Genomic DNA, 15,766 nt, shown 5'->3' on the forward strand with positions numbered 1-15,766 from the left:
GATACTTTTTTTAAAAACAAATCACCAGTAAGGAAGCCACTTTTATCAACCCAGTAGAATTAGAGAAGCTATAGCTAACAGGTTGAACTTTTGTGAAACATTCCATTAATGATTGTCTCTGTGGGAGGGAAGAATTACAGCATATTCCCTGTAAGACAAAACCGTACAGGGCGGTCCTCCTCCTGTGCTTGGCAAACGTGTAGAGCAAAGTGGCACTAACTGGATAACCTGTCCCCCTAGCGATGGAAGGTAATTGCAGGTGGAGTCGGCATTTATCCCACCAGGGGATCTGGACTAGTGTCCATAGCATCAAAGTGGGGATTACCTGTGAGCCCCGGGGAGGTGGGGGTGTACCTGCCTTATTCTCTACCTGTTAGCGGAGCTCCAGCCTGAGGTGGGCGCCCCTGTTCCTCTCTTACCGCCTCCCCCAGCTCCGTGTGTGACTCACAGGCAGTCCTGAGGACCCTCTGTACTGCAGGGACCTCTGATCGCGACACTTTATTTCCGTTACCAAATGGGACCATAGCTGCCCACAAGTGGAGACTAGCTTTGTACCTACTGCCCTTAGCAGTACAGGGAGTGCCAGCAGCAAGCGTCGCCACTCTGCAGGAGCGCTGTCTCTGCTGCCAGACCGCCCCGGGCCGCAGGTCACGCTTCCAGCCAGCCCAGCTCACCCCTTTCCCTGTATCTCTGCTTCTTTTGAATTGAAACAGTTGCTAGAACGCTGTCAGGGCCTCTGCAACACCAGATCACTCAGTATGTTTGTGAAGTGAAGAGGAATATCTATCTATGTTCTCAGATGACTTCTAATTTTCAAATTAGGTGATAAGAGCAGAGGAATGAGATTTTTGGCTCCCCCGTCTCTGGGCTGGCTAGCCGAGAGTTGGTGCCCTCACCCTCTGGTGGTGCTGTTACTCTGTCAGAGGGACGTGGCTTGTGGCAGCTCTGAACTCCCATCTGATTGGATCCCAGCCTCGGGGAGTATGTGGGTGCTCTGGGCAGAATGGGGCACTCTCTGATTCTTCCTACCATCGTCCCTTTGGTCCTATTTGAATTAAGGCCCACAGTTCCTTCCTTGGGCATTATCTGAAGCTGAACATCCATATGTTTTTGTAAGTGCTTATGATGTCCTTCCCAGTGTAGGCGCGCACACACTTGCTTCACACTTACACTCGAAATCGCATGTGGTTTAAAAATGTAAATGCATGATTGAGAGGGAAAGGAATAAGGCAGTCTTATCGAGGATCAAACTGTAAAACAAAATCTGTTCTTTTTCTCTCTGTGGGGAAGTATTAATTTTGATAGAACTCTGTCAAGGAAAGAGGAGAGTCTAAGACACTTAGAGTACAGCGTCTTCCTCGCCTTTTCCTCCTCCCTCCCCCCTTGCCTTTTTTTGTTTCTCTTTCTGATTTTCCTCTTCTGATCACTGCAGTCGGTTGTGGGGTTGGAGTGCCGATGGGCTATCGAAGCCCCCACCTCCCTTTTCTCAGCCCAACTCCATTCCTCCCGCTCCCTCTCACAAGACTCTCAGGCGCTCTTACTCTCCCAGGTAACAAGCTACCTGTTAAACTTGTCTGAGGTGTCACAATATTATTGCACTTCCAAAGTCGCCTCAGGTCTTTTGGAAAGCCTCTCAGCTGCCCCAGTGTGGTCCCTGCTTTGCTTAGACCAGCAGGAGGAGAGCCTTGGTTAGAAGCGTGAGCAGGTGTGTGAGCTTTGTTGAACCTTATGGGTACGGTTCCTACCATGTCATGAGGACAGATGACCATTTCATCGACTGACCGAATTCACAAACATCTACGGTTGCGAGCCTTGCAGCCCAGGGCAGTGCTCAGCCCCCAGAAGGTTCTCAGGCAATGCTGTGAAATCAGGGCAGGCAGCAGTGCGCAGTTCCCTTAGCATTCTTCTTAGGCGGGCAGGGCTTTCCCACCAAGAAGCACACGGCACCTGCTCTTGCCAACGGCACCGGCAGCATTCTGTCCTGTAGTGATGCTGCGGACGGGTTTCTTACATCATGTGCTGCCACCTGCCGAGAGACGCAGGACCCAGACCCAGAAAGGAAGCCCCGAGAAGGGCGTTCAGTTACGTCTCAGTAAAGATGCCCTGCCTCTAGGCAGGGGCCTGATGGTGTCCTCACAAGCCCCCCCACCCAACCCCCCCAGTGTGACAGTGTTAGTGAGTCTAGAGGAAGGGAGGGGGTGGGGCTCCCTTCAGACGTAACCTGTGGTGTGGAGTGGGGTCCGGGTATTCCTACAGATACCTGTTTGAGGGTCTCTTAGGTGCTTTTCATAAAGGTCCAAAGACCAGAGAATCCCTTCCCTAGAAGCCTGCAATTACATGAGCAAAGCAGAGGCAGTCCGGCTATCTTTGTGCTGTGTAAGATGGATCTGTACCCTCTGTGATAGGACAAGGGTAAAAATAAAACAGTCTTACTGTTGAATGCTTCACCGATAGCTATTGTACAGATTTACATTCCTACTTTGTATCCTCAACATAGCGAAGCTGTACATAGTAAACAAGTCAGCTAAATGTTTTACCAACATCTTTCTTTTGAAACTCTTACAGCTCCAAAGTAACTTCTAAAGCATACAGAGAATTCTATAATGACTGTTTCTAGATACACAAGGTTAGGGCAAGGACACACAGACAATGAGACGTCCCTGCTGTCCTCAGTGATGTCGCTGCACTTTCTTTTTTGTTGTTTTTAAAGGTTACAGGCCTCCAAGTGTAAGAGCAGTTTGCCGACTGTCTCCGTAGACAGCTGTGTGCCCCAGTGTGCACCACGCTTCTCCTTGAGCCAGTTTTCTCATGTAGCCATCAGACTGCCCTCCAGAGTCATCTGTGCATATGTGCACAATAGTGTAGCTACTGCTGAATAAATACGTAGCTCTTGTGTTAATTATCAGCGGGAAGGAGAGGTGACCGGAAACCCTACATTTAGGAAACCGACTGGTGCCACAAAACCAGAAGTCTCTTCGCTCTGTGCCAAAACCCTGGTGATTTCATAACAAGGAACAATTGCCCTTTTTCCATTCCCTAGTATCTTTTCCCCATAAAATGACAAAGAAGAAAATCTCAGAAGGCCAACTTCTGTCTCCAGTGTCTCTTTCCTTGGAGACCTGACCTTATGCACCCCCTCCTCCGCCCCCCCCAGTGTGAGCCTTTACAACGGGGTAGTCCAGAGTTTTATTCGGCATCAGTACTGGGCGACATGGCCTGACCTCAGGTCAGATTACTGACGGATTGAGCAACTCTTGCTAATCTAAAGAATCCTAAGGAAACCTTTCTGGAGTTGAATCTAATCACAGTGTTTACACATGGTAGGGACCTGGCCTTTAACCTAAAGGATTATGTTCTGGGGTCATCTCTGAGCATCTCCGAGCGTGGGGGCAGGTGACAGACTGGGGTGTCTTCTCAGTGAAGCTCTGCATTTCTCCTGCTGCTCTCTCAGTGTATGGCTTGTCCAGACCACAGTGTCTGCGATCCCTGATGAGTGTGTTCATGTGAATTCTTTTTTCTCTATGAAACGAGGGCACATAGGTGTTGATTTGAAGAAAGACAAATCAAGCCAAAGCATAAAATAGCAAAGAAAGTAATAGCGTTTCCTGTTAGAGGAGAACAGTGGTCTCCCACCTGGAGCTCACAGTTTTAGCTTCGTACCAAGGAGCTACTTCCAGCCTCAAGCTAGTGAGTGTAAAGGAAGCGTCACCACACATTGTACCTGGCGATGCACATGTGCTCCTACACTGGACGTCTGAGCTGGTTTATTAATTGAAAGCAAGAAGGAGGAGCATTAACTGGCAGAATCCTTTGTTTTCTTATTTTAAAAAGAGGCTACTGTAATGCTAAAGTTATGTGAACTGAATTGAACTATTTTAAGAAAGTTCAGGTTAAGAAAAATGAGATGAATTATGTGAAAGCTAACTTCATCTGAAGCGACACATGGAGAATAATATTGTGACATCCCTTAAAAAGCTGAACGTTCTGCCAGACTTCCTCTTGTCCATCCTGTCACTCTTTGGTTTTTGTTTCTGTTTTTCTTTTGCATGGGCTATGCTATTATTTTTGGTCGTTGTGATTCAAAGCATTTTAAGGCATCTTTTTACATCTTGTATACATATTTTTTGTTTGAGTCATACTCAGTCTTTCTATATTAAAAAATAGTGTACTGGCCAGATGTATAAATGCTTTTGTTCATACATAAGCTGGTATTGTGGTGTTCTAGAAAGCGGGGGGGGGGGGGGGGGGCAGGGAGCCCTGTGCTTTTCAGTCCTGCTCCTTCACATTAAAGGGATGTTGCCTCATAGACAGATAACCTTGTGAACTTAGAAGGGATTGAAGTCTTGAATTCCGTTCAATTTTTTTAATTCTACCTTTCATCGGTGTATACCTGGAATTTAAACTGTAGACATGTTCAAGTTCACATTCCTTCTTGTTTGATGCCAGAGCCAATCTTTGAGTTGGCATATATTTCTGTGACCTATCCAAGTACAATTGGGGTGTGTATTTTCTTTCATCAGAAAAGAAAAAATGGGTTCTATTTTGCAATTTTAGGCACATAGCTTCCATCTTTAAGAGTGAGTTCAGTTCTTGTGCTCTGGAGAACCTAACGAGCCTTAGGAAACACTTGTATCGTTGGGGCCTCAAGCTAGCCTGGCTACTCAAAGTGAGAATTGTCCAAATCTTGCCTTGCTCGTCTGCCCAACTTCTTTAAAAAAACAAACCTTTAAAAAAACAGAAGGTGGGGGAGGTGGCTTAGTAAATGTTATTCGTAAGTGATAGGCGATGTAACCTCCTGTGAGAGTGTACAGGGCTGATTTGTGGTCCTTAGGACGGGCTCCCGCCAGTGGGTGCTTAGTTTTAGTTATTTCTCTAAGGAACAGAAAGCTTGCTTCTCTTTAGTCCTTAGCAATGGTGCTTACTTAAACACACAGCCGAGGATTCTCTGAGTGGCTCAGGATCTTCAGTATGGCTCAAGATTGTCTGCAAGTGAAACAGGACCAACTCCTCGGAACTCTTCTTGAACACTTTCTTGGAACACATGGCATCTAAACGAACTTGCAGCTCTGACTTGCCCCTGATTGGCTGTTGCTTCCTGTTTTGCTTTCTTGATACTTATGTATCCATCCGTGCTTTTTTCTTTGATATTCTTAGGGGGGGGGGGGGGACGACAGTTGATGGTTTTTGTTTTTAGGATCTTTTGTCTGTTTCAGTGCATCTTCCAGACATGTAAAGGCCACTTGTTGACATAGCGCATTACACGAAAAAGCCGTTTAAGATCTTTGCTTTGCTTCATATTTTGCTACATGTCTAAAAGCACAGCAGCTGACATCACTTTTCTGTAAAGGACAAGTATTTCTTGCTTTTTGAAGTGCCTTTATATCTTCATAAGATCTCATCTTTATCAGATCTGCTTTTATTATAAAAGTCGAAATATAGGCATCTAGAAGAGTTTGATATTTCCAGCAAGCTTCAGGTTAGATGTCATGAGAGTCACAGTCTCAGTATCCTGTTGGTGAGGCGGATCTGACTTTGAGTTGTAGGGTTGGTTTTTTAGTTTTTTAACATAGGATGTTATTTACAAGTTTCTGATAACTGGTGAGCATAACTTCAGTCCGCTGAAGTTGTTTGCTTTGCTCCTCTGAAATTTGTAACAGTAGCTTTATTTTGAAGTGCTCATTCCTCTTAATTTAAGTTTGTACATTTGAGACCAGTAACAACCAAACTTCTTTTTTCCATCTTCAAGATACAAAAGTTATTTTTCCACTTTCATTACCTCGCGCATTCAGTCACCAGTTGTCACCCTTTTGAGTTCTTGCATTCTCGTGGTTATTGTTTCCCACTGGTTCTTATGAGTGCTGATGTCATATGTTTGGGACTAAATTTGACAAAGAAGAGGTATAATTGTCCAGTGGTGGGGCTCTAATAAAAGATGTCTCGTTTTCATTCCAAGTCACCTGAAGAAACAAAACGCTAATTATATCTTAACTTTGTAAATTATTGGAAGCAATGTATGCCCATACCTCAATTGTATGCATGTGCCTCAATTTAAGAAAGAAAATATTTTTGATCTTTAGCATGCTGGACTATGATACAGAGAACCTGAACTCTGAAGAAATCTATAGTTCTTTGCGTGGAGTTACAGAAGCCATTGAAAAGTTTAGTTTTCGAAGCCAAGAGGATCTGAATGAGCCAATTAAACGAGACGGCAAAAAGGACTGTGACGTAAGTATCCCCAGGCTAACAGAGAACTGTCTGTCAAATAAGTGATCGTTACTGATTCTTCTGAACCCTGACCACTGTGATTTCTGAGCTTCAGCATTATTTTTACACTGTAGTAGAAAGTGTTATTTTCAGAGGCCCAAGACAATTTTGAGTGACCGTTGCTATCTTTGTGAAGAATGTTTAAGTCCCATTTTATCTCAGCTTGCTTTTCATTTGTCCTGGACATATTTTTGTTCCTGTGATGTGATAAAGTAGTGAGCCTGAGCCAGACACCAGCATGGCTGTGTCGGAGCTCTGGTCTCGTGCAGAGCGGGCAGATAGGCGGGAGATGGTGGTGCGGTGGGAGCATTCGCGGCTCAGCACTGAGACCTCTAGACCAGGCTCGGTGCTCAGGAAGGAGCTGTGCAGGGCTGATTGCACCCTTGGAGCTGAAGCGTGAAGGTTAAGTAGAAAGGTCGTAGTGGGGAGGGGGTCACCTGTGAGAAGGTGCAGAGGTGGGAGTGGGCAGGGTTGGCATGATTTCCCACCAGGGAGTGCTAACGTGGAGAGAGGGCATGTTTGGGGGAGGTTTGGAGAAGAGGCTGCAGAGAGTGGCTCACGCAGGGCTTGCACCAGGAACATTTCCAGCCCAGGTCTTAACTTTACCTGGGAGACACTGGAGAGTCTGAAGGATTTTTAACCAGGGAAGTGGCATGGTCACACGTAACATTTTAGAAAGATTGTTGTCACTCGGATGGAGAATTAGTCCGAGAAAGTTGGGTTGGGTGGGGAATAAGCAGAAATAGAAGAGTCGTAAGTGTCTGACTAGGACTGTTGAGTAGGTGCTAGTGTAATTCAATGAGAAAATATCATAGGAAGAGGAAAGAAAATGCAGAAGAAAGTGCATGTTAATCCTTTTGGAACAGTTTTGAATGTATGTGACTTGCAGAACCTGTGGGATATCCAAGCAAACATATCCATTAGGTCTTTGAATGTACCAGTCTGGAGTGTAGGCCGGCGATTTCGGCTAGAGACAGAGATTTGAGAGGCTTTGACTAGTTGATGGTGACTAAAGCAAAGTGAGTGAAATCCACCAGGTAAAGGGTAAAGACAAAATCTGAAGAAGCATCAACACTAGGAAGAAGAAGAAAAAGAGTTGGAAGAAAAGCTAAAGATGACGTGGGTGTGGTGCCATAGAAGTTATGACACTTTCAGGAAGGAGTGTCATCCCAGGGGATCATGCCGCATACGGTCATGCCCATGGCAGGGCAGCTGTGGAGTGACAGGGCTCCTCTGGGTTTCTTTTTAATTATTACTGTCTACATTAAAATTCTGTGTTAACCTAAAATACGTAAATCACAAATTTATTCGCTAATGTTTTGCTATAGAGCCAAGACCATTTCTTTTAGAATGAGCCCACCATTTGGACTTTTGTGTTCTTAAATAAATTTTACACATGGTCGCATTCCATAATCTACAAATTGAGTTTCTTCCAGGAGTCCATTGGATTTTGTGAGCATTGTTCAGAGCAGAATTGAAAGTGGAAAACAGTACAGGGGGTTGAGGAGTGACTTGGGTAACAAACGGGAGAGATGAGGGGTCATTCAGGGGCTTTTCACATGGGTGAGGCCTGACCTGTTTGAATGCCGATGGGGCCAGTTGAGAGCAAACGGGTGACTCTACAAGTGAGGGAAGTGGATGATTGGTGGTGCAGGTCCTTAAGGACGTGGAAGAGGGAGAAGATTTGGGGACTGGTGGAGGGAATTGAGAAGTTCAAACATTCAGAGATGAGGCTGTTTCGCTAGAGGATGTGGACCTGAGAGGTGGAAGAAACATAAGAGGGGAAGTGAAAACTGAGGAGTTGAGGAGATTTAAGCCTCAACATCTTGGCCCCTGGTTACCACATTTCTAGCTAAGAAGCTGAGGTAGATAACAAAACTTGTTTAAATGTGAGACTCAGGTGCCAGTGTTATCTCTTCTTAAGCTTAACAAGTAGACCCAGTCCAATCAGAAGACAGAAGTCCAGAAGGATGAATGTCAGATCCAGTGGGAAGGTGGTTCACAGAAGCAGAGACAAAAGCATTAAACGTGGGAGAAAATCCATCCTTAGCAGTAATTACAGAAATACAAGAGGACCTATATGTTACTTCTAAATTATTCTGCTTTGTTTCAAGTAGAATATTATACTAGTATAATGGCAGTATGGGAAATTAATACAGTTCTACAGCTTAGTAGAACAGCTGTAAATATAATTTTGCTAAATTATATTTAGCAAAAATGATTTTAAGTTTCATATCCTTTAATAATCTACCTTTTAGCAATCTATGCTAAGTAACAAACTCAGAAAAAGGAAAGAAAGATATTATTTACCCAAGTAATTTATTTTAGCATTATCTATAATGGCAAAAACCAAAAACATTAAAAAATCAGTAGAAGGAGAATAGTTGAGTAACTCGTATTAAAATACAAGTAGAAATAGTGGTGTGATTAAACTGTTATAAAAACTTTATTTACGTGGGACCTGGTTATGGTATAAGGAAAGCAAAACACGTGATAGTATGTGCACTGTGATTCCCACTGTATGAAATCTTCAGGAGACAAAGACCAGGGTAATATACAAAGTCAAAAAAGTAAGGTTTTTTTCTTCTTTTTTTGTTAAAAGTGATTAGAATTAGAATAGTTAGGCTTTCTAAAAAATGTCTTTAGTGTTTAAAACTCTCCCTTGAAATTTTTTCATTATAATGCTAATATGTTTTACTTTTAGAAGAGTTACAAAGAGAAAAAAATTAAAATCATCTATGAATTATCTTCCAAGAGAAAACCCCAGTTAAGTCTTATTTTGTTTGTATCTATGCACGTATTGTATATAGAGGGTGCCAAAAAAAATGTCTATACATTTTAAGAAAGGAAAAAACTGTATTAAAATTGTAATAATAAATACTGATAACACAAGATGAGTACTAGTCATGTGTATATATTTTTTGGCACCCCCAATATACAGTAGTACCTCGGTTTTCGAACGTCTCCGTTGGCGAATGTTTCAGTTTACAAACGCCATAAATTTTATGGATCTATGGTATCATTAGACAGTAAAATTAATGCTAAATTTGCAGTTTTAGGGGTTTATTTTAAAGGTCTGGAATGGATTAATCCATTTTGCATTACTTTCTATGGGGAAACCATGCCTCGGTTTTCGAACGTTTCAGAACTCAAACGGTCTTCCGGAACAGATTACCTTCGAAAACCGAGGTACCACTGTATATGTATTTTTACCTCAATAATTATATTAGTATACAGTCTTTTGGGGTGGTTGTTAACCACATGCATTCCAACAATTCCACTAGGTACATGTTTAAAAAAAAAAACTGAAAGAAGGGACTTGAACACATATTTCTGTGCTAGTGTTCACAGGAGTATTAGTCACACTAGCCAGAAGGTGGATGCAACCCAGTGTCCATCAGCAGATGAATGGATTAAAAAAAAACTTGATATGTACATGCAGTGGAATATTACTCAGCCATAAAAAGGAATGTAATACTGACACATGTTACAACATGAATGGAACTTGAAAATATTATGCCAAGTGAAAGAAGCCAGACACAGGAAGACAAATACTTTATGCTTCCACTCACATGAGGCACCTAAAGTAATCACATTCACAGAGACAGAAAGTGGAATAGAGGTTACCAGGGCTAGCAGGGGCAGGGAGTCATTATTTAATAGGTACAGAGTTTTAGTTGGGAAAGATGAAAAAGTTTTGCCCAAAATACAGCATAGTCGTAATGGTTATACAACATTGTGAATGGACTTAATGTCACTGAACTGTACACTTAGGAATTAAGTGATTAAAATGATACATGTATATTTCACCACAATTTTAAAAAATGTGTAAGCACAAAATGTGAGATGTATCTTGTCAGCAGCACAAGTAAAGAAATTGCCATAGGAGTCAGTGCAGTCTGGCTGCCTGGAAATGTTTTTACTTGTTGTTACTTAGTCACATGTCTGGGATGAGGAGAATGACAGTTTGGCTCTGTTCCCAGCGTGAGCCCACACTTACTTTTGTTATAGTGCCACCCTGCAAAGGGCGCCACACAGGCCTTTGTGGCTCAGATAAAAGGACCCCTGAGAGTGAAGGCAGTGAGCAACATGACACAAGGGCCAGAGGACCAGGGGTTTAATTTGTTGAAGATAGGTTTCAGAATATATTAGAAAAAAATCTTTTTCAGTAAACAATACAGACCTGTTCTTTGACCCAGCATAAAGACCCACTCTGAGAGTCAGAAACATCCAAAGAAGAATGATCTGCCTAGCGGAAACTGAGTTATCAATTGTTAGAGACTATTAGCCACTGTTTGGCTCTCCACATGGTGGGAATAAATACAGGAATTCTTGGACGGTTCAACCGCTTTAGATCCTGTGGTAACTGGGGGAGCATTGGTGTTGTATCAGGGCCTCAGCAAGGAAACCCTTAGTATTTGTAAGGAAAGTGATAGGCTGCAGTGTTGGCACATGAGATTCCTGAGGAACTGTGCCTGTGAGGTATGCAGCCTTCGTTCTCAAGGGACTCTAAAGAATTTCATGCTAGCAGTCTCAAAAATGGGTTAATCACTGAAAACAAAGTAAAACAGACTTTACCTGCAAATTAATTAATGAATAGATGGAAACATAGTTCCCTTTAAGGTAGTTTATAAATTAGATATTTACAAATTGCAATTCTAATGAGATTTCCAGCCAAGATGATGGAGTAGGTATATAAATGTTGGATAACTATTGTATACACCTGAAACTAATATAATATTATTGTATGTTAGCTACATTTTAATAAAAACCTTTAAAAAAAACCATGAAGGTGCAATAAAGAAAAAACAAAAAAGGAATTCTAATAACTGCCCTTCTGTTAGTGGCCAGATTTCATGTGAGAAATCTCTGGCTCTCCTAATACTTCTCAAAATTTAAAGAGAAAATGTGTTGAAAGCCCTGAAAAGGAACTGACGGTGTGTTGTGCTGCAGGTGTCCCGCGATGGCGGAGTCGCCTCCCCTGCCTCTGAGGGCCGGGGGGGCAGTGATGTGGTGGAAGGAGGCAGGACGGCTCTGGACAACAAGACCTCCCTCCTCAACACGCAGCCTCCACGGGCCTTCCCAGGGCCCCGCGTGCGAGACTACAATCTGTATCCCTACTCAGACACCATCAACACCTATGACAAGACGGCCCTGAAGGAGGCCGTGTTTGACGATGACATGGAGCAGCTTCGAGATGGTGTGTCTTTCTGTGCTTGATTTTCCGCTTCCATGGGTTTCCCCTCTCGTCAGACCAGCTCTGGGCAGCCTGGAAACGTTGGGTCTGTCCTGGTTATTAGCCCTTTGTTCAACAGCCGCTTATAGAGCTACTACTTACTGTGTGCTTAGGAATGGAAGGCACAGTAATGAACAAAAGTATGCACAGTCCCTGCCCTCTAGGAGCTTATAGTCTAGTCCTGGAAGCAGTCAAGAAATAAGCGGTCAGCAGATTACCTAAAATCACCGCTCTGACAACTGTGCAACGGAAGGCTAGCTGTACCCATCAGGGAAGGCTTCACTGAGGAACCAGGCCTGCGTGGAAATCAGAAGCACAAGGGGAGTGGGGGCTTAGCGAGGTGGGGAACAAAGGCGCGAGCGGTCCCAGCATTTGCAATGGCCTCTGACGGTCCCTCCCAGTCCTGAGCTGCAGAAATAAGAAGCACCCCTGGAAGGCTTCCCGCTTCTCTCACACGAGCGCTTTGTTTTTCCTTTTTCTTTTTTGTTACTTCTCACATCAGTGTTTTAACCAGGTCTTCCTAGAGCTGCTTTATTTGACTTCCGTCCTATAGTTGGGAGAGAGGGGACCTGACATACACCAGGCAGTGGCGTCACTACGGGATTGCTGCTGCGCTGCTGTTTTACATATATTATCTAATTGAGGGAGAGGGGGTTACTGCCATTTTACAGGTTGAGAAACTGAAGTTCAGAAAGGTTAAGTCACTTGCCCCAAATGTAACATAATCAGTATGGAACAGAGCTAGTCTGGCTTTTTTTCTGACCCTGTGTTAAGGCCAGTGTCCATTATTGAGTAACGAGTGAGTAAATAGGTATTGGTATGATGGTATTTTTATCTGGCACTTAATTACTTGTTTTTCCACCTCAGTGTCATGTTTATGTGTTTTGATTTATTTCAGCTTACTAGTCATTTTTTTTAAAGTTTTTATATATATATATATACACACACACATATATATACATGTGTTTTTTTCCCAAGCTTGCTGTTGTTTTGTTTCTCAATTTTGAGTGAAGAGTTAAATTAGAACTCTAAACAATTCACATTCGCTGAGTGCCTACTGTGTGTGAGGAAGCATATGGCTTACTGGGGACATGGAGTAGAAGAGACAGTCCCTGACCTCAGAGAGCTCAAGGCCTGTCGGGGAACAGACTCATCAGGTCGCACTAGTGGGAGGGGAGGGCCCCGCTGGAGGCACATGCCAGCTTCCGGGGGCATAAAAGAAAGAAAACTGTACTTTTCTGGGTGGGTCAGGCAGTGAAGGAATCCTGAGACAGAAGAGAAGTCCTCCAGTTGTGACAGCAGAAATTGTTTCAGGGGTCGAAAGCATAATCCCCTGGCTATTAATTGCCAATTGCTGGTGGGTAGCAGCCCAGGGTATACCCACGCGTCTGTGTACTGGGCAGCAGGTGATGGTATAGTGTCTGGCATGACTTGCACTTTCTAGGAGTATTGGACTATTTATTTCCTTTCATTGCTCATAGAATTGGTCCATCATTGAACTTACCCTTTTGTTGGTCTTGTTGAAGATAGAATAGAGATTAGGATGTTGGTTATTATTTATTCAGCAACCGTATAATTAAAGGCTTAAAGAAAAGGGTGGGATGGATAGCAGGGGAGAATGATCAGAGTTCTTTAACATTTCAGACTTCCGGATGTGTTTGTTTCCCTGTCTTAGAAGCTAAAGAAATACGCACATACAAACTAGTAGTTCTGATGATCTGTCTGATTTGTTTTTTTTTATCGTTTCTATTTAAAGTGAATTCAGATTTGAGGTCTCTTAAAAGCACATGGAAAGAGAAAGGATGTGCTTTTCTACCATATAAACCGTGGTTTGGGTCCCTGCAAGTAATTATGCTAAGAGACCTTGGCAAGTCTTACAGTCTGTGAGTTAGTCCATGAATAGTCTAAACACCTCAATTGGCATTCGTTTGCTTTGCTACTTCCTAACCTCTGGACATTCGAGAAGAGAATGGATGTTAGTGAGTCGGATGTGACAGTGACGAGGGTCTTAAGTAAAATGTGTGTACTGGAGTGGACTTGGTACTGGTGAGACTACACTGGCAGGACCTGCCCTGGGCCTGCTGCAGGGGAAACAGAGTTTGGACAAAGAAGATAGTTGAGCGGTTTTTGGAGGGGTTCTCCTCTTTGTCTGAAATTGGTGAGTGAAATAGCAGTCTCTCCTTTTTGTCTGACCTGGAAGGGGAGAAAAGGTGGTGAGGCAGGGTAGAGACATTGAATATATTGGTACCTGACACCTGTTCTCCCACCTGTTTTAATTGTGAGCTGAGTTGCCGCGGTTGTGAAGAGTGGGGGTGGGGCGGAGTGGGATGATGGTGTGATGGGATGGGAGCCGTCAGGGTGCCTCTGGGACGGCTGCGTGTCCCTGCGAGGCCCCTGGAACCAGGGGTTCTCTCACGCGTGTCTCTAACTTCTGTCTCGCGTGTCTCCCAAGTGCCCATTGACCATTCTGACTTGGTGGCGGACCTCCTGAAAGAGCTGTCCAACCACAACGAGCGGGTGGAGGAGCGGAAAGGTGCCCTGCTGGAGCTGCTCAAGATCACGCGGGAGGACAGCCTGGGCGTCTGGGAGGAGCACTTCAAGACCATCCTGCTCTTGCTGCTGGAGACCCTCGGAGACAAAGATGTGAGGAGGGCTCCGTGTGCTGCGTTTCCCCCGTGCGTGGGTGGTTGGGCTTCCGCGCGCCTTTCTGCACTGTGCTTACTGTTTACATCAAAACATGTTTGCAGTGTTTTCCCAGCACCAGTTAGTTCGTAGGGTAATGTTTTTGCCAGACACAGGCTCCGTCCTCGCTTATATACAAGCTTTTTTTCTGTAATTGGCTTTGAGGGAAACTTGTTCCTGCGTCAGGTAACTGTAACCCACGCTTTCTCAAAACTTCTTTAGCATAAAATGTAGTTTTTTACAATGAACTTTTTCCCTTGTGAGTTTTCTTTGTGGTTCATGTGTAATTGAGAAACAGAGAAGTTGATTTTTTTTAAGTCCCTACTGAAGGCTGCATTCCATGAAATTCTGTCTCGGTCCACCCCCGGTCTGTGTGCTCAGTCCCATAATCCTAATTGGTCAAGCGACAGGTTCAGGAACCACGGATGATTATTATGGTCCATTTTCTTCTATTGGTTTTAAAATAAGAAGCCCTCTTCACACGTGACATTTGAACGTGACAAACTAGGCATTTGCTGTAATCTACATAGGACGCCTAGTAGATGACTCTTAGAAGAGGGGGGGAATCTAGTCACAGCCCTATGTTCTCACACACAGATGTGAATAAATACGGGAATCTCCTGAAATGAACTCTAGAAGTAAAAACCCAGCGTGCTGCACTGGGCTTTGTGTGGGCTAGCAGAAACAAAAGTCAAGGAAACATGGTGAGGAGCTGCAAGGGCAGGAACCAGGCAGAAGTTGCACACAGCCCGTGCTGTCAAGGTCATGCCCAGGGTCACGGGGGTGGTAACTGAGTGGAAGACGGGTAAGCAGAGGCTGGTGAATGTCATGGTGACTCTGGCTGCTTTCTGATGCTTAGGGTTAATGGTTTGGTATAGGGTGAGTAAACATAGAAGAATGATGATAAAAGATCTGTATTAACTTTCCTTAAAGTATTGGCTCCCGAAGCGCTTCTGCTTGGTTGGGCTTTGTGGTCAGGAGATAAAGTGATGTCATGTAGAGGGCAGCTAGGTGGGTTGTTAGTATGTGAATTGTACAGGTGAGTGACAAAGAATCAGGATGTACTTTTGGGCTGTGTTTGGTGTAAACTCCATTCTCTTTTATTGAGCTTGGAGTCTGTTTGGAATGGCTTTCCTCCAGGCGCATGACTGGGGCCTCAAGGTCTGCAGGCAACCCGAGGCCTGTACAAATTCCCTTCCCCCACGATCTCATCACACAGGTGGGGAATAATGAATGACAGGTCTCCAGCTGTCCTTAGAGAGTTCACAGTCTTACAGGTCCTGTGGAAATGTTTAGATGCTCTTTAGTGGTCATTTTGTACATTTTACAAAGGGTAATTTGCATATCTAAGCCTCAGGAAATCTGGAAATCTCCAGGACATTGATCATGAGCTTAGATGTATTGTTCTCCTTTGGTCCTCATTTGGCTCCTTCAGGAAACCTTCCTGAGGTCCCTGTTAGATGCTAGATCCTGGGAATGTCGCTGTAGGCCGGCCCTGCCCTCCTGGAGCTGGCTGTGTAGAGATCCTCGGTCAGGTAAGCAGTGAGATCTGTGTGAGGCGTCTGCTGGGGAAGATGCCAGGGA

General features: G+C 44.1%; 1 protein-coding gene across 32 annotated transcripts in view; it reads left to right on the top strand.

Moving 5' to 3' along the window:
- Nucleotides 1-15,766, top strand: part of CLASP1 (cytoplasmic linker associated protein 1) — a 247,672-nt gene that overhangs the window by 205,160 nt on the left and 26,746 nt on the right. For 21 of the 32 annotated variants that reach the window (XM_074334995.1, XM_074335009.1, XM_074335043.1 and 18 more), the window contains 4 exons: nt 1,433-1,549; nt 6,078-6,225; nt 11,218-11,464; nt 13,953-14,143. In XM_074334995.1, the coding sequence (XP_074191096.1) occupies nt 1,433-1,549; nt 6,078-6,225; nt 11,218-11,464; nt 13,953-14,143 (703 nt within the window). Of the gene's footprint in view, nt 1-1,432; nt 1,550-6,077; nt 6,226-8,968; nt 11,195-11,217; nt 11,465-13,952; nt 14,144-15,766 lie in introns of those variants that run through there. The other 11 variants (XM_074335073.1, XM_074335079.1, XM_074335156.1 and 8 more) reach the window with 2 other exon arrangements.

This window comes from Rhinolophus sinicus, linkage group LG01, assembly GCF_036562045.2.
Source record: "Rhinolophus sinicus isolate RSC01 linkage group LG01, ASM3656204v1, whole genome shotgun sequence".
Classification (NCBI taxonomy): Eukaryota; Metazoa; Chordata; class Mammalia; order Chiroptera; family Rhinolophidae; genus Rhinolophus; species Rhinolophus sinicus.